The 25588-nt window shown below is 44.0% G+C and overlaps 1 protein-coding gene across 2 annotated transcripts in view; it reads right to left on the bottom strand.

The window, feature by feature from the left end:
• Positions 1 to 1921: 1921 nt before the first annotated feature.
• The window catches only part of LOC113122158 (teashirt homolog 1), a 34821-nt gene continuing 11154 nt past the window's right edge, over positions 1922 to 25588 (bottom strand). For both annotated transcript variants that reach the window (XM_026293244.2, XM_026293243.2), the window contains exon 3: positions 1922 to 6746. In XM_026293244.2, the coding sequence (XP_026149029.1) occupies positions 3211 to 6746 (3536 nt within the window). In that variant the 3' untranslated portion in view covers positions 1922 to 3210. The remainder of the gene's footprint in view (positions 6747 to 25588) is intronic.

Here is a 25588-nt window from a genome sequence, read left to right as displayed (position 1 = left end):
ATGATTTACCTGCAGGCCTGCCTGAGGAAGAAAACCCCACAACTTGTAGCTTACCTTTAGCTGGGGGTCATCTAGAGGTCAGCGTATGTGCCGTTTTACTTTCAGCTTTAATTATGTACTTTAAATGAAGTCAAATTTCAAACAGCCTAAAATACAACAGGACACAAAGTAGAGAAAATGCAGAAAAAGCAAAAGTGGAGAATAACAAGCCGGAGCCACAGTGGCACCAAACCGGACGGACTCAGATGATTAAAAGCTGTTTGATTTGTCATAAGGTACAGAGGCAACATTGCAAACACTCTTTCAGAGGTGATGGAAACAAAGTCAAGGAGTGGAAAGGGAAATGACACTGGTTTTCTGCAACTACATTTTGACTGACTCACCTAACTAACCTTTACACAATAAGGATGCTGGCATGTTACTTTATCTGAACATACCTGCTAAAACTGTTCAAATATTTCAGACTGGCTCAGATAAATAAAATTAATATTTTTAAGTTAAATAGCTCCACATTGCTAAGTGCTTCTTAAATGATAACTTTGTATTTATTCTAACCTGCTGTATTCCCCCTAACAGTGGGTATGGTGACTCTGTAACTGATGCGAACGAGAACTTGCCTTAAACAGCAGTTTCCGGGGCAATGAACGTGTGTTTAGAAAAAGCTTGATTTCAGTCAAATAATTCTACTTGCTTATCTCTGAGTCAGAAGAAAAGCAAATACAAGTTACAGCTGTCCGGTGGGGCCAACTCAAATAACATTAACAATCATTATCTGTAAAGCTGTAGCTCTGAGGAAAAAGTATTTGGATCTGACAGGATGTACATATAGTCATCACTTTCGAAATGTTTGCTACACACATGGTAGTTTTCAAGATAGAGCTCCTTGATGTTCGTATTTAGGTTAATTTGCAGAGAGCAATTAGCCACAGCTGGAGCTGATGAAAACCCTACTGCTAGTATCTTGTCATTTTATTATTGCAGTTAGGAAAACATTGTTTCTTCCTTGGTATTCCCTCACTGGCAAGAAGACACAGTAGGTGAACACTGGTTCAGAACCTTAACAAACAAACTGGCGTTGGTGGAAGTATATTACTAAGTGATCAGCTCATCCTGCAGGTGCATAGAAACTTTCACATTTAGCTGTAAGGGTCACTACAGATGATTACCCACTTTCAGGGGAAATACAGCAAGTTACAAATATTTTTTTAAAAAAGCCATCCTTTAATTATAGCATTTCCATCACAAATATCATCGGAATTCTTTAATGCACAGTGCAAAGATGTGCTGTATATTTATTTTGTTAGCAGTATTGCAGTTAATCAGTGAAAAGGAAAGCTTGGTGCTCATGTAATAGTAGTGTTAATTATTAGCTGGATCAGCGTGGCCAGTCAGGAGGCTATATCAAGCAGAACAGACACCCATCTGATTTTGTTCCAAGAAGACAAGCAAAAGTACACTGCCGTCATTAATATAACACTGATTCTTTCAGAACGGGCCCTCCGAAGGCCAGTCACAAGCCTAGCATGGGTTTTTCACAGTACAATAGGCACCCTTACAGGCTTATCATTCCCGTCATCTTCATCATTATAATAGTCATCAGTGGTATGATGTGACTCAGTCATCAGTTATATGTATGACACCAGTGACTTTTCTTTTTCTTGTAATGCAAACATAAAAGCAGGCCTGTTACAGAGCACAAAATATGTACTTGTAGTGGTACAAGAAAATTGAAAATCTTACATCTGCATTGTAAAACTATAATCAATCAATAAATAAAATAAATAAATCCTATTAGACTGCATTAGAATTTGATATGGACACAATTGCTTTAATTTGCTGCAAAGCAAATTCTACAATTTTAAAGTTTATACACGTTGAGTTTGGTGTACCACCATGGCAAATGAACACACAACCACAAATGTATGACTTAACAACTGCTTTGGGGTTTATTTTACAATTGAGAAAGAAATGAAACAAACTAATTGGTGCTAAAAAGTTTTTTTTTTTTTTACAATATTGTCGATAAAACATTGAAATGTATAGTCATTGTGCATCGCTTATTTATTTTCCACACCATTTCATGCATCAAATTGGATGCAAGTATAATTAAAATCATTTCTGTAAACCAAGCCAAAGAAGCTAAATTTGTATTTTCTTTAAAAAAAGACATTTTGTAGCTCTACAGCATATATCTATATACACCATCTGTTTTTCTTTTTTATCATTTTTGTATATAAAATTACTATAAAAGTTAGAGAATGCACACACCTTAAGATACAAAGAATGTTGAGCCGTTTCAAATGGTAAGATATGTCATATGGAGTACTGACATTTCACTGCTAGTCATTTACATGTAACGGACTGTTCTCTTTACAGTTGAATAAAGCGACACAATTTAGAAAGAGAAAGTTGTAACAAACCATAGAACTGGAAAATTGCTATAAGGTGATACTTCACAACAAGGAAAGGTTTTTTTGAGCAAACTTGCATACTGACGGCCATTCGTTTTCACTGATTGACTCGTAACCAGAAGCAGCATTTCAGTTTTTCCAAATGTTCACGTGATCTTTTTTCAAGTACACTGACAGATTTATGAGCAGGCCATTCATCATCAAAAACACTGCAGTGACAGGAACCCAAAAAAGGAGATGGAGGGAATGATAATCCTTGATCTTTGAAAATCAATCAAATTTTGACAAATGCAAGATATTTCAAAACATGTTCTCTTTACAAATTCAAAATTCGGCTGTCTAAGGTGCTACTTCAGTCTTTCAGGGTATTCTTTCATTCTTTTGGTGTATACATTTAATTTTTACCTTCTTCATATCAAGTATTATACAGTTTTCTCTTCCACCAATTCTTTCCACTCACTTTTACCATTGAAGCAGTAGTTGTATTTTTGCCATGAAAAGATTAAAATCTTGTGTTTAACCTTGATTCACTAAAATACATGCACAGATCAGACAAATAGCATATAAATATATTACAAAATAACTGTAAAAAAGCTTGGCAAAACAAAAACAAATCAACATGAAAAGACATGGTCCAGTCAGGCAGTTATCACAACAAAAAATAATAAGACTGATTTTTTTTTTTTTCTGGCGGCTCAGTTCGGCCCAGTGCAGTAACTGTGAATAATGTCATTTTAGTGCAATGAAATTCTAGTCAGTTCCACAGCTGTCAGTCTCTACCATCAGCTCAAGAACCCACTTAAACCTTTTCCATCTTGTCTAGCTTCTCCAGTTTCTCCAAAGCGGTGACAAACACCAGGTGGTCCTCTGGAGACTTGCCGTGGGTCTTGCTGAGGTGCAGTTTGACTGCGTGTTTGCTGACAAATGTCCGATTGCAAAGTCTGCACTGGTACACAGAGCCTGTGTCATCCTCCGGTGTGGTCAAGGCTGACAGGGGGCTGCCGAATGTCATTTTGTCTGTGATCACCTTTGAGGCAGCCTGCTGCTCCCGTAGGTGCTCAGCTGACAGCTTGGACAGGTCCTTCAAGCTGAAACCCAGGTGAGACTCCAGGTGGCTGATGTAGGAGGAGGGAGACCTGAACTGGGAGGCACAGTCACCACAGAGGAACACAGGCTGGCACGAGTCCATGTTTTTGAGAAACTTGGTGCCCCCAGTCCGTCTCAGCTGGTACTTGACATTAGCCAGCCAGTGGGATATGGTAGTCATGGAGAGGCCTGTAAATTTACAGATGTGGACCCTTTCCTGAGGGCCCAGGTCAGTCATGGCATAGCGGCCCTCTGGGGTCTCCCTCAGGCTGGAGGCAAACTGGGCCTGGAGGATGAGGAGGTGCTGGGGATTCCAGTTGGATTGCCTCCCTTTCCTTTTCTGCACAGGGGAGAGGTCTTCTAGGGTGTCCTCAAATGCGCTGCCATCAGCATCCGACTTCTCTGAGATGGAGGAGGGTGTTGAAGATTTGGGTGTCAGCCTTCCAGTGAGGTTCTTTACCATATCAGAAATGTCCATCAGAGCATTCTCTCTCAGAGGAGAGGAGACTGTGTCAGGGAGTGAAATGAGGGGTTTATTACCATTTACACTATTGTTGGTCAAAAGCATACTGCTGCTGTTATTATTGTTATTGTTGCTGTTAGTGGTGGATTTATTTTTACTCAGGTCTATGGGCTGGTCATTATTTTCATACAACTGATAGTGGTTGATGGGCTCAGCTGATTTGCCCTGAGGACTCGGGTTGAAAGCTGGCTTATCCATCATGCTGTTGCTGATTTTGTAAAGCATAGATAGTGGGTCAGCAGCTGGGCTGACTGGTTTGGAGGCCTTACCCAGGTGTGTGTTCATGATTGATTGGAGTGCGCTGAGAGGGTTGATGAAAGGACTTTCTGGTGAGTGATCAGTGATGATGCCAAGACTGTTCCCATTAGTTACTGGGGATTGGCATGCCTCTGACCCATTCTTTGAATGGTTGTTTTGACCGTCTACTAGGCTCTCTTTAGGCTCTTTCTTGCAGATGAGCTCTGAGTCTACACTCCCTGGACTGCTACTTCTCATACCAGACAGTTTACCTACAGAAAGGTCATTTGGAGATGCTAAATGCTCTCTTTGCTCTCTCAGTGCAGGAGAGGGGGATTTTACTAATGATGGGGGCCTGCATCGTTCCAGGCTCACCATCTTCTCTTCCTTTTCTTTCTTCACAATGGCAGCTTTCCCTGTCACTTTCTCCACAAGCTCCTCCATGGCAGTGACATTGCTCCTAAGTGGGGTAGGAGAGGAAGGGCTCCTAGGTGAGTGGATGACTGAATTAGGGTCACTCACCAGGCTGCGTATCCCACTGTTAAACACTGGCTGCATCTGGACACTCTGGACAGTTGGGGGCAGAACAGCAGTGGAGCTTTTCATGGCACCTTGCAGCTGGTAGGCTGCATGAATGCTAGGATAGCCACCCCATGAAGGGGTGCCTGTCTGGGCCTTGCTGATGGCACTGGACACTGTGTTCTCAAGGGACTTAAGAATATCTAAACCTTCTTTGGGTGTCTCCTCTAAATCTTCTTCTCTAAGATATTTGTATGATGTAGCATCAGGCTCAGATTTCTCACCTGGGTCATCTTTCTCCTCCTTAATTTTTTTCTCCATTGGCTCAAGACCATCGACTTTTTCATCTTCACCTCCTTCCCTCTTTTCCTCTGAGGCAGAGGAAAGGGCAGGGGACACTGGTTGGGACTTAACACTACTGGGAACAGGGAGTCTGGTGGTGGTTGGTGGCAGTGGGATAGACTGAATCTTCTCTTCCACCACAGGATCAAAGACCAGCTGTTTGCCCTTCTTAGATGCAGAATTTGTGACCTTCAAAAAGTGGCCAGTAACCATCATATGGGCAGTTAGCTGTTGCAGAGTATCATGAGAACTTCCGCACTCCATACATTTTAGGATCTGGGCTTTACGAGCTTCAAATTGCCATGTATAGCTGGCACCATTCTGGTATCCATAGCGGTTGTTTGGCGTAACATAGGGGTTAGCGGCAGCTTTTGTATCTTTGCCAACATCCCCAAGGGCTACACTGCCACCACCGCTACCAGCATGGACAGAGTCTGGGGAGCATGGGGAGACAATAGTATCTTGGATAGCGCGTCTTTTAGCTGACGTGGGCACCAGTTTAGTGGCCAAAGCTGGCACTGGTTCTTTAAGAGGCACTTTCTGGTAATGCTTGGTCTTTATCATATGAACACTGAGATCTTGCAGAGACTCGAATGAGTGGCCACAGTACATGCACTTTAGCACCTTCTGTGCATCTTCTTTCCCCTCCATTTCCATCAAGGAGCGCTTGCGTGGTTTGGACCAGCGCTTTCCCTGATCCTCCTCTTTGTCTTTGTTGTCATCTCGATAGTGGCCTGTCTCATTCATGTGCACCGTCAAACCCACCAGTGTGTCATAGGCAGCGCTGCAGTCTTTGCATCGAAACTTGCTTGCACCAGTGAAAACAGAGCCATATAACTTGTTGTTTTGCCGGTAGAGCTGCACTGTGCTGAAGAGACTGGGCTCTGGTAAAAGGTGGTAGGGGGTCTGCTGAAGGGTTTTGGCAAGTGCTGCCTGGTGCCAGTCATAGGTTACGCCACTACCATTACTAGCCCCACAACTACTGCTCCCGCTGCTGCTGGTTGCACTGTGACTGCTAACAGAGCTAGCTGCTGTGCCATTAGTATTGCCACCTGTGCTGCCTGTGTGGTTGACAGTGGTGCTGGAGCTCCTGCCATTATGGTGACTGCTAGCTATATTGATCCCACTGCTCTTGCTTGTGGTTGTAGTTGTGGAGACAGAAGCAGTTGAGGAGGGCTGCGCAGCGCTGAGGGCACTGCTTATACTGCCTGTCGCAGCAGGCTTGGATTTCATGATGTCCATTGTGATGCTGGACCAAGAGGCATCTGAGATGAGGTTTGCATAGACGGCTTTCATCTGTGCCAGGCTATCCTGGAAAGAGAGGCCGTTGTTGGGGCGGAAGGCTAATGCATTGCCTTCTCTCTCCTGACCATCCCTGGTAGAGGTGCTCTTGAAGTCTGTAAGTCTGTCGCTGGCATCACTAAGCGGAGACCCATATCCAGCGTCAGGGTTAGTGCCGTTGCTGAGTGGCGAGTCTCTGTAGCTAGGTGGCTGGCCTCCATCCACATCTTCTTCTTCCTCATTGCACAAGAACTCATTGTCCTGCCCATCTAATGAGAGGCCGTCATCCTGCAGGTGCTCTTCCTCATCGTGAGTGTCTGCCTTAAGCTCATCCTCGGGCATGTACGCTGGAATAGAGAGAGACAGAGAGAAAGAGAAGACAAAAAAGGGGAGAAAAGAAGACAGAAAAAGGAGGTCAGCTCAGTGGAATTAAAGATTTACAGCACACTAACAGGACCTCTGTCAAAATAACATGGAATGAATACTAAATGATAGAAATATAGGCTTTTATTCTCTTTTAAAATGAGTGTCTATGTATCATTATGCATGCACACACAAGTTTGTGTGTGTGTTTGAGTGTGTGTTTTTTTTTTTTTTACACATGTGGTTCTGAAAGCCAGTGGTGGAAAAAGCCTCCAAGGGAAAAATAAATCACTGAGCTTCTGACAGTTGTCCTTTTCCTTCCCAACTCCCTATTCCTCCACACATGCCTCGTGTTCCCCAGGAAATGACTGGTTGTTTGGCCTTGTTAGCCAGCTGCATGCTTGCATGTTCAACTCCCCCTTTCTCTTTTTCTCTCTCTTCCCCAATCTTTACTGCCTCTCACTCATCAAGTCCATAAAGTTTTCGCATGTTCCGGGTATGCAATGGATTGAAAAGGAAAAGAAACAAAACACTAATTTGGAGATATGACAGCCTTTCCTAAACCTCTGATAAGTTGAAGGTCATTTTCATTTAAGCTAATAGGCAGGAACTGGCAAAACAGTGGTGGGTGGGTTGAGAGTGCCATAATGATTGTTGAAGGAATTAACATGGTCAGTTTACACATTTACAAAATCTATTATGTTATTTGACCCAAAAGGGCCTCTGCAATGCCAAAACAAAAAGGGCGATTAAAAGAGGAAAACGAACACTTGATCCGAGACTGATGCATGGCAAAAAGGAACTAAATATGAGATAGAAGGCTATAATGTGTGTGTGGAAATGCATGTGTATGTTAGGGAAGACACACTAAGCATCAGCTAGTAGAAAAGACAAGAGGTGGTTAGAGGGAGAACAAATGAATGAAAAGAAGAAGACATGGGGCAAAGAAAAAGTGAGCAGGAGGAGGTGGGTTAACGGGTGGGAAGAGGGAAGAGAAAAGGGAGAAAGAAGAGAGAGAGGGTGAGGGAAGCAGGGAGACAGGAAAGACAGCCCTCTAGCTTCTTCTTTTATCTCCTTCCTGCATGGTGAGATGTGTGTCCTAGATGCCAGTATCAGTCTCTCCTGATAAAACAGATGTGCTGTCAGCTTCAAACGGCATGCTAACCTGTCATATCATAATCTAAGTGGACATAATACCTGATATATATACACTGGCACCATTTACTGCTGCCTGAGAGGAGATGGGTGGAGGAGGTGGGGGAGGTGAGCAGCTGCACCATCAACTGTGACTCTGTGATGATGTGCATGTGAGTGCCTCGGTAAGTGCCCGTTTGTGAATGCATATTTGCCCTCATGCTCACCTTCGCGTGCCTGTGTGTATTTCATGCACTCTGCAGCACATACATGTTTGCTCTCACGTAGCAAAGCTGAACCCACCAACCATAAGATTGCCTATAAGTCTGAGTTTGCTGTGTGCTACTGATACACCCTTTCTAAATGAGCAACATACTCCCCTAACGCCTGACAGGATTTCAGTGAAATGAGAGCACTACAGGAGAACCTGGCTGCGCTTCAATCCCACTGACAGACTGAGACCGAGACAGTTTCTAAAACTCCTGAAAATCCCTAACACAGCAGATTAGCATTATGTGCTGTACTCTCTACAACACATCTGCAGAGTGTCTTCTGTTACAGTGCCTTCCCCCTCGCTAAACCACTTCCAGAACAGGAGGCTATCAATACATATCAGCCATTTAATATACAAAGCATCCAGCAGAACAGCTATCCATTTTTCACAAGCCCCCATGAACAGAGCAAACATACAGTAGGAATTACCTAAGTGAGTCACTTGTGCTGGCTGTAGCCAAAAAATAGCTAAACCCCAATAGTTGGCAGTGCTTAATACATACACATTCACAGACATGCACACACACACATAGCAGGAATGAGAAGCAGCAGATCAGAAATATCCCTGGGTGAGTGACAAAACATAGACTGCAGCAGGGAGGGGCTTCGAACGATGAGTAGGTCGCCAGGGAACCCTTTGACGATTCCTGTCAATCAATGGCTGTCCTGCCATGTTGTCATGGAAACAACAAAGAGGGAGATATCAAAAGCACACAGACAAAAGACTGGCAGAGACAGACATCTGTTAAAATCACAGGCAGCAAGTGGATGATTTTGCAAAATAAATGTACAATATCACTGATGAAACGTGGCTAACATTAGCCTGAAATAAATGGTCCCTCTGTCTGCTTTGAGAGGCTGCATCTATTCTGACAGGATGTGTAAAATCTGAAGCATTACGGGGAAAAACAGGGCTACATATCAACTCTGTTCTCTCACTGTTCAATCACTGCAACTTGGAGATGTGTGATTATGACTGGTGACCAGATTATGCTCCTTCCCTTGTGCTGGATGCACATATGCAAAGCAACACCAGCAGCAAGGGGCGGGCTTGGGAAGGCGTAAGGCTGGCGTGCCGTCCCTGGCGGTTTGGTTTGCAGAGTGGGTGATGGCTGTGAGCAGGGCCATCTGCACGGGCGCCAAAGCGCCTGTCACTTTTGCTCGGGGACGTGCCGCCATCAAGGAGACAGGCGGCAGCGTGGCCAGGATAGTACTGCAGACTCACTGTCAGAAGCAGCAGTGATCAAGCCCACCACCAGCCATGCCAGATCAGCAACAACACACACCAAGGATGCAGGAATTAGAAGCTCAGTGTATCACTGATTTCCCAATACCTACGCTTATTTAAAAGAAGTATAAAAGAGGTCAAGTACTAAAAAGGGTTTGTAGTAGGCTCTTCGGATGTTTTAAAGAGTCCTTCTAAAATGCACAAATGGACTGACATACACACATATAGTGCTGTAATACAGGTGTTATCAAACGTTTTCATGTCTCAGGCTATGAAATATATTTTGGACCCTTATTTGAGTAGATATAAGAGGTTTAAAAGAGCTCAAGTGTGTGTTTTATTCTCATCTACCTCATTTATTATTCTTTTTATTTAAATGAGAGAGTTTCTGGTGGACAACCCAAAATAAAGTACTCATGAAGCACTCTTGATTCTGACCTAATATGTGAAGATTAAAGAATGCTATGCTAAGTGTGTGCAGAACAGACAGTTTGATAAGATGTTTTTCTAATGAATAGACTGCGGTGAACGCCCTGTACCCTGCCTCAACTCCACACTGGGCCTCACAATGGGACAACATGCTCAATCTAAGTACAGATCATCTCTAAAACATTCTCCCTCACACACGGCTTCACTTTATGTATGACTTGATTTTTGTAAATGATACCAAATGAAATACAACCAGCGAACACGTCAGCATTTTGGCAAGGAGCAAAGTAGAAACATATCACTCCTCTTCAAAACTTTGCTATCTTTCTCCGCCCTGGCCATTTTTTGCTTTCTGCCTTTTCTTTTCTGAGAGTCTGCTGGTTGTTAAATCAATAAAACTCTCTGTCAGGCTTGTAGAGCTTCACCATTTGGCCGCTGTCAAAGCCAAACAAACCAGATAAGAAAGGCAGAAGGGCGATGAAATGAGAGAGACAGAGAGAGAGAGGGAGAGAAAGAGAGAGAAGGGAAAAAGCACGGGATGGAACCAGTCAGCTTCCCCTCACCACCACCTCCACCACCATCCGCATTTCTCCAACACCCCTCCTTCTATTTATTTACACACATTTCTTTATTTATTTGATGTGAGTTTGGGAAGAGGGGGCAATCACGGCAGTCATTTGCGGCACTAATGTCCAATCACGGGCCCCTTCACTCATGTGATTTAGGCAGTGCAGGAGCGGGTGCGTGGCAGAGGATGGTGGGGGGGTAGGTTGGGGGGGGGGCAGAGGCCATTTAGGCCGGCCCCTAATAGGAAACTGGCAGTCTTATTCCTTCCCCAGATTCTGTTTGTCACCCTGCTCTCCATTACGTGCCTCTCAACCCTGATGGCTTTGGACAGGAGCTGATCAAAAAGCCATCGCTTGACCTACACGCTGTGGCAGAACGAGACTCGCGCCGCGTACAGGGAGAGGGGCAGAAAGGGAGATGAGATAGGAGAGGAGGGGGAGGAAGAGAGGAGGGATGTCTGTGCATGTGTAGAGAGGAGAAAGAGTGCGGTGGCAAGGAGGGAGGACGGAGGAAGGAGGGGGGATAGCTCTCGGACCGGGACAAGAGGGCTGTAAATAAAATGACATTATTATTTCCTCTGTCCCGTCATGTAGAAAAGCCAATTATGGTAATGCTGCTGCCGGCATGTCAGAGGGAATGCTGGGATGTGCTTCCCCGTGAAGCGGCTAACATGAAAGCAATGCCATGATCAGGAACACAGGCCTCAGTTTGACAAGAGACTGTACAGATAGAGAGAAGAAAAGAGGGGGAGAAACAAGAGAGAGGAACACATATGAAGCTAACAACAAAGCTGCGTGTGGACATTGTTTACTTAACAAATGCATATTAAGCTATCATGTTCAAGTTTATTCTCCTCATTTACTCAGTATTTTCATTGTATTTCATTCTCACTGTTATGTGTAAGACATTTACGATGTGGAAATCCTTTTTTTATTTTGTAAAAAAAAATGTATTAAAAAGCAATAAACCAATCATCCATGAGGAGGTTTGTCTTACAGAACCCTTTTAGGTCCATCTGCACAATATGAAAATGATTGAGAAGCCCTAACCTAGAGAAGCTATCAACCTGAAAAGTTCAGGAGTTCATGAATTATACTCTGTCACACCTCAAAATTTGACGAGATGAATTATGCAAAGACGACGGTGAAAGAGCCGGATATTGAAGGTGAAGGTGATCATTTACTTTAGAATCTAATTCGTTCCCATCTCAACCCAGGCTTCTCCCGGTATCCCGTTCTTAAAATTCCTCCTCAGCTTGATAGTTGGGCTCTCCTTAAAATAATTCCTCAGCTACCTTCCTCCTTCCACTTCCTTCCATCACCCCCTCTGTCTCATTTTCTCCCACCCTCCTCCTCTTCTTCTCTCCAGCCTTGCTCACACGCCCACATGAGCCCCTCCCAAGCGGAATAATGGGAGCATATGGCCTAGGCAGCACCTACAGGGCCTTAAATAACTGCTGCAGCATTCCAGCTCGCTGTACCAATTTATCTCTCACCCCCCTCTCCATCCCATTGCAAAACACTTCTAGCCTGAGTTGAGCACAGCAGACAGTGGCGGATGGGACATGATCTTCAAACACATAACTACATAACGGAGTGATGTAGAAAAGTGGTGCGCATGCGATTAAGTGCTGCATAAACTGCATCAGTGTTGAATATCTATATTATTGGCAGATATGCAGTGAGTCAACTACCTTGAGCCTTCCTGATGATCTTTGTGCAAACATGTTAAGTTACCTATATAGATTGATGTGAGGCATTCATCTGACTAGATTATTGTTCTAGAGGGTGGGGTCAGAGGTCAGACAGGTCGTCATTTCTAAGCTGGTACAGGTCTTGCTCTGGTGTAAATATGTCAGTGTGTCCCACAGACATCCTTCTATCTGACCTCGAGAGAATGATATTTTGATTGATAGGAGGCCCATAGTGTGTGGGTGGATTTATGCATCTGATTGTGTATGGGCAGGTGTAAGATCCTGTGTGGGCAGGTTTGACTCTATGCTCTATTTGTGTGTTTGTGTGTGTGTGTGTGTGTGTGTGTGTAAGTGAGAGAGAGTGAGTGTGAAAGGTGCTGCTGTTTTATTTATAGAGTGAGCACTATTTATACCCAACTCAAAGATCACTTTAGAGAAGCAGATTGTGGGCCACAGCCAAGATCACTCTCCATTACTGTGCATGCACAAAACCAAAACACACACACACACAGTATGGGCTGCTAGCACTGTCATCTCTTCTTTTTATACATGCATGCAGTAACAACACAATCAGACATTTACACTATATCTAACCATGTGTTAGCAAGTGAACAGGTGGAAGGGAGGAGTGAGCCCGCACTGACTGACTGAGTATTCTTCATGGAGTACAGCAGGCTTTAACATGCTGGGGAATCAATACAGTGAACCAGCATCAATCGATTGCAATTCATCTGGCTTTGTTTTTTAAATTTCATTCTCACCCACTCACACCGCGCACTGAGCTGCTGCTGTCCTGCTGCTGTCCTGCGAGGCAATACATAAATAAAAATGCACACATATGCATACACACGAACACATAAACACAATAACAGATACACACACCTGAGTGTGTGAAACGATTGCACCCTCCATGCAAACGCAAGTTCAATAAACCAGTATGGAATTTATTTATTTTTATTGAGCATATCAACCAATCCTGGTCTTCTCTGCATAACAAGGCCTGTATAATTAAACCATAAATTTCAGTGCGCTCCTTTAATTACCACAGACAATGTCAGGAGGCAGCAGAGTAAACAAATGGCTTTGAAGTGAGCAAGAAAAAAAGTGCTTCGACACAGCAATGGAGAAGCTGTTCATTTTGGTGGGGATGTTGTTGCACTTGAAAAGGATGAAATGTTCAAAAGAGTGTACGTGCATGGGGAGTACAGTATGTATTTTTTCCCTCCTGCCTTTTCTAAGAATGCTTTTGAGGGATGCAGGTTTACTGTAGAGTGAAGGGAGGAATAATCCGTGCAAGTTTATCGCTGTGAGCAAGACAATGTGCAAATATGTATATTTGGATGAGCATGACATGTAAGCGACTATTAATAGTATGTTAGGAAGTGTGAGTGTTAGCATGCGTGTATATGCATTTGTTTTTTCTGAACACACAGACTGTTGAGAAGGTGTGTTTGTGTGCGATATAATGGGAGCCAGGAGTTCTTGTCCCTCTTGACCATGATTGGAGAAGCCCACAGCAGTGTTTTCTATAGTATATAAAAGCACTTGTGTGTGTATGTGTGTATTGCGTGCGTGTGTATGCTTTAGGTCAATGTCAACACAGAGACCTACTTCCCAGCAGCTTAGCTAATTACACAAGAGCCCTGAAGGCCACTTAGAACAGGTTAGCTAATTAACAAACAGGCTGATTGCAGATTAATTGAGAGGTGTTCCTAATCTTCACCCCTAAACGCAATGACAAATGCTAACCGGTGCTAATTAGACTGGTATGAAGAGACGAGAGTGGAGGTTGTATTTACAGTTACTGTGGCTCATATGGATGTGTGGCTTACATCCAGTTGGCTTTTACAGATCTGCAAATGGGTTAAAATGGGTATTATTATAATTTTATTCATCCATCCATTCATCCATTATCTATGCTAGTTATCCTACTGAGGGTCACAGGAGGGCTGGAAAAACAATTTTTATAAGTCTAGCACTCTGTTTTTTTCTTTCTTGAAATTTTAGCTTCTTGCGTTATCATATTTGTTCAGTTTTATCTTAGGTTACAATACTTCTCATTTTACCATAATTACCATCACTGCTTTCATACTGTAATCACTACTAGTGCCCTCTCAGCTTTGGCTCTAAGAACTATTTCACACACACAAAGATTTTCAGTAATGTACCAAAGTCCCATGTTCCAGTTTATCTAATCTCTGCAGTTTTTGAAAAGTCCCTCTCATATGCTGATTGAGCACAGTCTTTAAGACTTGCAGATGACCTTTGTGTGTGTGTGTGTGTGTGTGTGTGTGAGTGTGTGTGTGTGTGGAGGGGTTTAGGGGGTGTTGTTATGACGCTGCTAGAACATGAATGGTGTGCGTAGATCATGAAACCTGAACAGGCGTCAACACAATGGTTTATGGTGAATTACAACGGCAAAAATGAAGAAAAATAGGCCCCTCAGCAGGGATCAAAACCAGCACCCATCTGTGGGATGATCACCTGCCAATAGACTCCCTCACTCCCCCTCCACACAGACAGACAGACAGACAGACAGACACACACACACACACACGCACACGCGCGCGCACACACACACACACACACACACACACACACACACACAATCTTGCAATTTTCACAGCCACTAAAACTACTCCCCAAGGCCTTACTTCTTCCAACCAACTTCCATCTGCCTGGATAAATTTATCATACAGCTCCCCTGTCTATCACGCCCACACCTGTGCCTTTAAGCCCCTCACCCTTCCTCCGCCCCCCCCCCCCCCCCCCCCCCCCCAAACACACACTTACACCTGGCCCCTTTCAGCCTCTGACCCACCCTCACCCAGCTCTCCCTACTTCCCTTAATCCTTTTCTCCATCCATTGACTTCTTTGCTTCCTTGTTTCTTCTACACCACCTGTGCTTTTAAATCCCCACATCGAGATGGACCACTTCACCTGACCACACATGCACACATTGCCAGTATATACACACGCATACACGTACACATAAACCATGCACCCTTGTCTAAATCCCAGGAAACACACACAAACATACACAAGTATGCACAAACACGCACACAAATACACTGTCCCTGACAAGACAACAGCCAGCAGCAGCTGCTTCCATCTCCTAGCAACGGCCGGCCTGATAGATGACCCAACGATGGATAATTACCGTAAATCACCACAGCTCACACACTAAAGGAGAGAGAGGGGTGAGAGAGCCTTAAAAAGACAGAAAAAGAAAGAGAGAAAAAGCGAGAGAGAACAGGGACTGAAAGGGAAATCAGGGGCTGGAACTGGTCATATGTGCACTAATGCACCTTTATGGGCTCAAATTCATCTGCTTTTTTAAACACACGATCAGAGTTGAATGTACAAATACACATGGTCATGTATCAACACATACTTATATATGCATAATCCATACATTTTGACACAAAATGAACCTGTATTTTCATAGGTACATAAAAATGTATATCTGTACTTACACAAACGTGCATTTAGACTTTCTGTGTATATAGCACACTCAGATACACACTGGCAGCATGGCCACTGTAATCTGAAGCCTCAGGCCCTGCCTCCCTACAGAGGTGGTTGTCTGTCACAGATTCACCTCTTTTACAGAGAGACGCCAATCAAAAGCCAGATGGTGCTGCAGGGTGGGTCTAAACAGCAGGCGAGATATGGTACTACTGGAAAAATGAGCACAAAACTGCTGTTTATAATGACTGACAAAATATTATTCATTTGTTGTCAGTACAATAAACATGAATTTTAGCTGTAAAATAATTATCTGCACCGGATAGGACATTCTTTTTTATTTTACTTAAAATGATTGTCTAGTGTATTTCCCATAATCTTTTAATTCTCCATTGACTATGATAAAACACATTTACATAAAGTTATTTCCGACTGGCATGCGGTCTGTATTCCATGTGTTCCAAATTTAGCAACATGACAAACTACCTCCAGAAGTTTTAAATAATTGCACTCTGAACAAAGTTTACTCCAAATTATCAACAGATCTTCGATATGCACAATGCAGCTGCTCCATTTACTTCCCCTTAATTTTCTGCTCTCCCAGACATGCAATCTGTCCCTCTTTTGCCTTTCTTTCTTTCTTTCCTCGCTCCCCCTCCTTCCTCCCTCCTCCCTAACTCCCTCACTGTGCGAGTCCTGGCTGCTGCAGACATTTGATCTGGCTGCCTTGTGATAGATTGACAGGTAATGAGGAGGTTGAAGGGGCGTTGGAGACAGGAGCAGGTGTTCAGCACAGTCTTTTTGGCCAGCACTAAGCTGCCATGTCCTTCACTGCTGCACCGCACCACTCCACTTCCTCTCTCTCTCACTCATTCTTTCCCTTCTTCTTTCCTTCCTTCTTTCCACCATTCCCCACGCTACTCCCCCCTCCTTATCCTTCCTGAGAGAAGAGGACTGTGCAATCCATCACACGTTGACACAGTTGGACATAGACTGTCTTTATATGGGGAAAAACGCATGGGTTGTAGAAATAAATAGAGAACCGAAGAGAGTCCCATGCTGGCAGCAGTAAACTAGGCCCCGGACTGATCAGTCAAACTGTGTTGAGTAGAGGATGAGACTGATTTGGAGCATCCTCTATAGAGGAGACCGATATGGGTTTTTAAGATGCTGATACCAGTGCTGATATAACTTTTTCATTCAAAGAAAAAAAAGTCTTTATAAAGCATTTCTCATCTAAATATATTCTTTGAAAAGTATTTAAAACATTGTGTGAGGGCAAAGTCTCATATTGAAAAGTCTGGAAAGCCAAACTAATGACATTCTTTTAGATTTAGCAGCACTATGAGATAGAAAACGCAGGTTTACGCACTTAAGCTGGTGAGTAAATCCTCCTACACCTCACTAGGGTGCATTTTCTGGTCAGCCACCTGAAATAAAAACTAACACACTCTTATTCACCTGCTGTCAGGCTGAAATTCTACCAGCATCATATCAGAGGTGGTCAGACCTGTCTGGCTAAAATCCATCAGGAAGCCAATATCAGGAAACATAGAGTATACAGTATATCGGTCCAACACGACACCTATGTGAGTCACTCTACACTTTGACCTGCAACAATCCTGCTGACATGGCGAATCACTTCAGTGCATCATACTTCACAAAGCAAGGAGGAAGAAGGAGCAGAGGGAGGATGATGAGTGGGAAGACAGAGCAGAAATCAGAGGATGAGGTAAGGATGAGAAGAATTAAAACACAGGCTTTGGTGCAGCAAAGGTTTTTGCTCTGCAGTTGGATGGAATCACCCGGATTTTAAACAAATCTCCAGTATTTGGAAACTTCCTTTCTCTATGCCTACTGCGTGTGTGACATGTGGCCACGGTCTAAGGTAGAAACCAACAGCCCTGCTGAAGCTAATACTCTAGCCTGAAAATGCAGTAATAGCAGCGCTTGTATTGTTGTCACAGGATCCAGAGGACAGAGACGGGGGGGGGGGGGGGGTTTGAGTGTGTGTGTGTGTGGGGGGGGGGGGGGGGGGCGCTTGAGCTTCTCCTAACCCTCCAGTTTACTACCCTACATTAACGTACATGCCACCCTCCTAAATCAGTGGGCTGAGGGGAGACAGCAGGGCTAAAACAGGGAGAATTTGCATGTTCCCTCAAACATTCCTGAGAGGTGAACAAACCATTTGACCACCTTCCCCCAGTTATATCAACACTATAGTCCAAACATTTTAAGATTACACACTACATGATGGATGCCATCAGCTTGCTGTCAAGACAGACCTCTGTAAAGCAAAATGAGAGTTTGAAACCAAAGATAAACTTGCAAGCCCTGTTATCTGGATTTGGTTTTTAATCAGCATTCCTACAAATGGATTTAAACACTGAAACCCAGCACCAGGTCATACATCTGACCAGCTTTCTTACTTATTCATAGCTACAAAAACAGCTTCACCTGGACAGTCTTACAGACACTTTAATTATTTAAAATAACACTAGATAAGAACATGTAGAATTAAAGAGGAAGCTACCAAGCTTAAAATTAGCCTTTCCCAATTGTCACCCTACTCAAAGAGAACCTGTTCTCTGAAAAAAGTCATTGACGCGCAGTCACATTCAAACACACTCGCCTGTCAGTTTATAACTCTCCTTCTTTCACACACAAACACACACACACAAACACACACGCACACAATGACACACACACACGCATACCAAACGTCGTCCAACACACAAACAGACACCCACACATACACACTTTTTAAGCCCTCGCCTGGCATCAGCTGTCACACAACCTGTCTCGGAGAACTAAGCAGAGACAGACGCTGTCAACTTAGAGTGCCTCAAATGCCCACATCCAGCCAGGCAGAGGAGAAATCAAGCCTGTCTCCCAGTATAATTTGCGCTAATCCTTCATGGGAGATAGTAAAGTCTATGGCATATCTGCCTAATAGCATCAGTCACCGGCAGGTTCTAATCTCATATTTAGACCCATTTCCATCACGGACTGACGACAAAAGCACCAGCACAAAGTGTGATTACCTTCTTATTTTTTACATTTCTGCATGACTTGACTCCTGATAATGGTGGTTGTGGTGGTGGGGATTTAAAAAAAAAAAAAAAACACGTGAAGCAAAAACTTTGAGGTTCTTTTCTTAGTGGAGGAAGAAGAAAGGCATTTCAGGCAACTACAGCAGACAGGTGGACAGGAAAAAAAAGGAGCAAAGTAAGTGGCAAACTGTATCGGGAGAGAAAAAGTGGTGGTAAAGGGAGTGAAAACCTTTCAGTCAAGAGCCCGCACACACTCGCATTTACACATCCTCATGCACGCCTTACACACTCACATCACACACTCCTTTTCAAAGCGTTTACAACCTGTGGTGTTTGTCCTGCTCTGTTGGCTGCTTTACCACGTGCATTTGAATGCCGACTGGAGTGCATCCCTCTCTTTCAGACAGCACCATAAAAGACGACACACACAATGAGGGTTCTTTTCAGCCGAGTGGGGCTGCCTGGGGGTAGGGAAGCACCTCCAAAACCACCACAGCACTTCAACTCTCAGGACACAATGAGGTGCTAAGCCTTGATGAATAATAACAGATTATTCATAAAGATGACAAACACAACAGAAACAAACTACACAAAGCGTTGGGATGAAAAGTCCTTTAGCTGCAGCTTTCCCTCTATAGAGTATGTGTTGTCTCTGTGTACGTGTGTGTGTGTGACTCCAAGAGTGACCTGGCGAAAGGAGGGAGACAAAAATAAGGGGAGGCAGTGCAAGGATCCTAATGAAGCCGTAAATCAGAGTCTGATGGGAACAGACTCTGAAGGAGGATCACATCACTGGAGATCAATGCAGACAGCTCCGCACACACACGCACACACTCTGACAGGAATAAAGACGAGAAACAGCCAGACACAAACACATGCCAGAATTCCCAAGTGAGGCCGACTTATGAAGGTACAAGCAAGTACATGAGCACACAGGGACACGCGCACTCTCACATACAATCTATTAAACTTCCTCCATGGTGCTGCACCCCCCCCCACTCCACCCCACCCAAACCCACCCATGGGCTCTGGAGTCCCACCTCCTTGTTCAATCCCGCTCGTCTGAATAATATCAGCCGTGATGAATGGCGCCATAACTCTGATATCCACAATCAATCTCAGCTTTAAAGACACATCCATCTTCTGTAATGCTGATGGTGGTGGTGGCGGTGGTGGTGGTGGTGGTAGAGGGAGCGGGGGGCTGCTTGCCTGACCTCCTAGTTGAGGAGAGGGTGCGGCTGGGTAGGGTGGGGTCTGGGGCATGAGGGTGTTGATGGAAAGAAGAAGGGTAGTGGGGTGGGCCATTGAGTGATGTCTGTCAGTTCACGTCTGACTGCGAAAATAAATGAGCCTTATGAAGACAAATGAAAAGGAGCTGTCTTCCCAGTCCCCCACCTCCCTGACACGCACATGCACGCGCACACACACATACCAAATGCATAAAAGACAATGAAGAAAGGAAAAGATTGATTTAATGTAATAACATTATAAGGAGAGTGCCAAGTTTTCCTAAATCTTAAAGCTCTGCCTCACGTTCTTGATCTCCATATAAACACAACAAAGTTATTGAAAATACATCAATGTAGTCAGGACAAGTTGAGTCATCCGTAGGTACCAAAATATACTTTGTAACTGTAGTGGAGCTGTTTAAATATGATGATTTAGAAGCTTTGATTGCTGAAGAGTCTTATCACAGAAAGAAAACAATCATCTTCTTTATGTACAGAAGAGGGGGGTGGAGGATGTATTTAGTCGGGGGTGTGACAGAGTGAACTATCCATGACCTGTGAGAACACTTGCTCCTCATTGACACCGCCACTGAATATTCTTCTTAATGATGTACCTCATCTTTTAACCCCCACAGACAAAGTCAGGAAACATTATACTGTCAGGAGGGCTCCCCCACAACTTCTTCTACCACCCCCACTTACTCACTTTCTGCTATTCTGTCTGCTCACCACCTCGTGCTGCCCTGAGTTGGATTTTTAATTATTAAACAGAGTATTTCACCCACAGTTTTTCAGCTGCTCTTCAGACTGTCTGATCTGACTTGGCTGGATTCTTCACCGACTGTTATTAGGAGAAATATACTCTGTTTATTCTGGTATTAGAAAGCAAAAGTAAGTGAGTGGGTACAGTTTTGAAAGACGACGCAGTGGAAGATATTCATCCTGTCTAGAATGTACTGAGATGAATGTCCTTTTACATTAAATCAATCCAAACCATGGAACTGTCTGTTCATGCAATTTTAGTAGCCATCAAAATTTAAATTTTATTACAGAATTACTAAAGGAAAACAAAGATATGTGATTATTTTACGTATAGCTTCCCAATGAATTTGTTTATTTTACTTGGTCTTTGCTCAGGTTCATACAAAATAAAACGTCTCACTAACTAAACTGCAACCAAACACAAGTAAGAAGGCAGATAACACTGGTAAAGCTCTGGCCTCTCCATTCTGATCATTGTAGAGAAAGTGAAGGGCACCCAGGTGAGTAAGTTTATTGATTCTAGAAGTTGCTGGGATGGAGTTAACCCAAGCAGCGGCAGATGATGGGGGTGGATGAGGGTTTGGGATGAAAGGTGAGTCGATGATGGATGAGAGGAAGCTGGAAATGGAGTGCATGCAGTGAAGTAAGTCATTAACACAAAAAAGTTGTAGATAGGCATGCCAAGACTGGACTGACGGAGCTTGCTATTGTAACTGACATACTGGTTATAGTACAGGCGTTCCTATGTACAAGCTGTTCTGCTACATAATGTGTTCTTAAATGGGCCCGCAGCGTTCAGTGACGTGACCCTGCAGACCTCCGACTGGGGCCCGACCGGCCGGGAAAGCTGTAATCTCTCTGTCAAACTCTTCAACAGCAGGTATGGACCATGTGTGTGTGTGCATATAAATGTTTCCAGACCACGAGGAGACAAAATGAATAAAAATGACAGCAATGTAAGAAAGGAATATTACAGAGAAGTGCTAACAGCTATCCTCTGATGAGGATTCAATAACAACAATCAGGTACATAGATGAAAGATAAAGACAATTTAAAACCTGATCAGCTGTGGAGGAACATGACATGCACAAAAAGTCAATTTGAATTCAAATTGCAACATAAAGCTGTTGCATTTAAACACCTTTCAGTACCACAACCATCTGGGGGACAATGTTATGAATGACTATATATATATATATATATATATATATATATATATATATATATATAATGTATTGTTGACTTAGAGGGAACGTTGGTTTGCCATGTTTTAAAAAAAAACAACACTGCTTTATTCTTTTTAAATTTTCTTCAAAGTTGTGCTGACTTTGGCTTTAACATAACGGTAGGAGAACTCACTGGGGCAAACCTACATACACAAATGCACAGGGTGGCTATATGTGAGTACAGAGAAGACAGAAAACATTACAGGGCCCTTTTTTTGGCACCAAGCAATGTGAGTATGTGAGTATTGAGGGTGGAGGTGGTGGGGGGGGGGGGGGGGGGGGGGGAGAGAAAACGAGGAGGAGAGTGAACGGCGGGGGCGGGATGAAGGAGTAGAGATGAAGGAGGGAGGGTGGGAGGGTTGAGCGTTGGAATGAACTCTCTCAGGCTTTGTGGTGCACGTTTCCCAAGGCCCCCGCCTGGCCTCTTTGATAAATGACACATGTCATTCTGTCAGCTTGTGACACTGCAGCTGGGAGGCCCTGTGATGTATGGCTCTGCTGAAAAAGGAAATCAACTTTTTTCCCTTCTCTCTCCTTCACTCCCCCCGTTTCTGTCTCCCTCTCTCTTCCCTTCCTTCTCCCTCCCTCCTTCGCTGGCTGAGTGCATGGCCTTTTTATATGAGGATTTAGGTTTCTTCTGGTCCAGCAAACTCCCCCCCCCCCAGTCCCCCAAACTGCAATAGACAGGCATGCATGCAGCCAGGTTGTCGCTGGTTTGTTCTCCCACACACACAGTCACAGTGACGCAGCCATTATCATCATGTACAAAGCTGTAACCCGAGGAAAATAAGGGCAACGTCACATCAGTGGTGGACCCAAGATTTATGGATAAGAGTGGAGGAAGTAAACAAAGTATGCACTTTTTAGTGGGGGGGGGGGGGGGGGGGCAGGTAGAAAGAGGGGCAAGATTCCGGTGGGGCAGGATGAGTGGTGTCTCCCACTGGGTCATCTGTCATCCATGTGTCTGAGTGGAGGATGAGCACGCACAGCTCTGGAAACATCACGCATACACACACACACACTCCCACAGGAACTGGGATAAACTAAGAAAACTATACCACACACACACAAACACGCACACCCGCACACACACTTACATGGGCACATACACTTTAGATGCAAGCAGATAAATATTCACAAAGATTTTAAAGCAAATACCCGCACTATTAATCTTCAAATGGCAAAAAAAAAAAAAAAAAAAATGAAAACAAAGATTCAATGAGATTTTATTTCACAGGGCAAATGAGTCTAGCCAATGAGCTACTCCCAAGAGTCCTGCCCTAACCCTCCCTTCCTGGCAGATTAGCCTATCACAAGATCCCATTGACCCCTCCACTCCATGCGCCGCCCACGCAATGGGTGAGCCAGCATACAGAAGAACAGTCTCTCTTTTTCCCTTTTCTTCTTTCTGCATACACACTTTCTTACTCTCTAATCATATCCTAGTCTTTCTCTTCCTTACTCTACCCCCTCCCTCTCTTTACACCCCTCCTCCCTCTTGTTTCTCTCTCAATGGCTGACCTGTTATCAGCGCTCTGGAGATTTAACGGATAAAAAGGAAAAAAAAAAAAAAACAGCTGAGTGTGAGTCAGGCGTGACGGAAGGACGTTTTGCATTGTCGCCTTTCAATCTTCATGTGACCTCTCACACTATTCACCCACAACTACCAGAAATACACACTGATTTGGAATCAAGCAAAACGTCCAAATATCATCACTGAATATCATCACTGGCTGTAACTCCGTCCGTTCAGGTAAAATCGTGATGAGGTGATGGATGTGCTGGTAAGAAATCACAGGAATGAAGAACAGGATTGAGGCCATTCAGCGGGGCTGCATGCACACTAATGAGTAAGAGTTCACTATGTGTTGCTATGGGGACCAGGGCTAGTTTGACTAAAGGAGAGTAAAGAAAGAGAGGGAAGAGAAAAAAGAAAACACCATGAAAAGAAAGGAGTAGTTGGTGAGGATCTGAGAGACTAAAAAGGATTAGAAAGAGTAGGGTTGGACATACCAATACATTTGTTGACTAAAATATGGCTTTTATTAAAAGATGAGCCAAGCTGTAGGTCTCACACGACAGATTTAGTTCATCATTACACATTTACTGTGAAATGTAACACTACACCCTTTAACCACTGCATTTCATAGTAATGCAGCATTGTTTTTATTTTATTTTTGTTTATTGTTGAATTGATTTAATAAGTCAACAATATTTTTAGTGACATTAATGCCATTATCAGTGGCTTACTGGTTCAGAGCATCATGTAACTATGGTTGAAAACAACATTTTTGGAAATGATGGCATGGAAATTGTCAAATTAACATCATGGAGCATTATGAATACCAGTTATCTGTAGCTTCCGGCACTGAAACATTGATATTTGCTGTAAAAGGCTCATATCTGTTTGAACCTAAATTGAAAATAAAGTCAGCTGAGGAAGGGAGACAAGACTGAGACAGAGAAAGAACAATCACATAGGCAAGCTCAGCAGTGACTGGCCAGACTGCGGCCACCTGGGGGTCATGACCTGCCTACGACCCCGTCGGATGTGCACTCTGGCTGTGTGTGTTTGTTTGGTAGTGGTGGTGGGTGGGGCGGGGGGGTATGGTGCGTGAGGCTGGGGGGCGAGAAAACAAGGGATCATTAGGGTTGAGTGATGAGCGGCAACTGCAGGGGAGAGCCTCCATTGCAGGACTGACACTGCATTTATAAATGCCAGAAGGCCCTCACAATACCATCCACAGCTCCAGACCAGTGCAACAGCTGTGTGTGTGTGTGTGTCTGTGTGTGTGGCTAGGGGAGGAGGGTGAACTGGTATGAGCCCCCCAGTTAACAAGCTGCGTCTGTGACCAAGAGGGTATTGCCATACACATGCAGACAACAAGCGCACTGAAAACACACAGCACCACTGCCACTGAGATAACTTTCCTACTACTAATGTCCATCTACATGCATAGTGTAGCCACTGTAGCCCATTTGTTTTTGTTTAGTCTCCTTTTTGCCCAAAGTGTGGTTTGAGCTGTTTGATTTTCGCTTTTAATCACAGCTGGAGGCGTGGAAGAAGGAATAGAAGGAAGTGATATGACAGTGAGGGGCAGTGTGTAGAGGCAGGATCCTCGAAGCGTATGAAACAAGGCAGCGGGGCTGGAGTCAAAGGTCAACCAGTAAACACCACATTCAGTAGTGGAGGAAGGTGGAGAACCCACAACCTCCCATTTCCCTTGATTCTTCCTATACTAGCAGAGCATTCGCAATTAATCACTGGAATTGTTACACCATGGTAATACCAAAAAACAATCTCCATGATCATACGCACAAACAAAATTTCAAATTGCTATCATCCATCTCACCTGCCCCTGTTAAAAGCATGAAAGGGTGGGTGGGGGTAGTGTTGGACTCGGGAACCATTCAATGGCCTCCCTCTCCCTCTCAGTTGTAAAGGCCTGACCAGTGAGATGATGGTGAAAAATTAACGGCAGCCAGCCAAACAAGTGAAGGCGCCAGGGTGAGGGGATCAATGCGCGGCATCCGTGGCAGGAGCAGCTATGTAAAACACTTGCCTTAAGTCAGCCGCATCCAGTTAATATTTAATCCCTCCATCCATCTCCACAAAGAGCATTTCCCTTTTAGCTTTAGCTGCCGTTTACTTTGATTACACACAACCGTTTGGGGTGGAGGGGCAAAGCAGGAATGATAAGAGAGCGTAGTGGGTGATTTGCATGGGGATGGAAAATATTTTCAGGTTTGATAATCGCTTGTA

Source organism: Mastacembelus armatus, chromosome 16 (genome assembly GCF_900324485.2).
Source record: "Mastacembelus armatus chromosome 16, fMasArm1.2, whole genome shotgun sequence".
NCBI lineage: Eukaryota > Metazoa > Chordata > Actinopteri > Synbranchiformes > Mastacembelidae > Mastacembelus > Mastacembelus armatus.
This window is presented reverse-complemented; position numbering and strand designations above follow the sequence as displayed.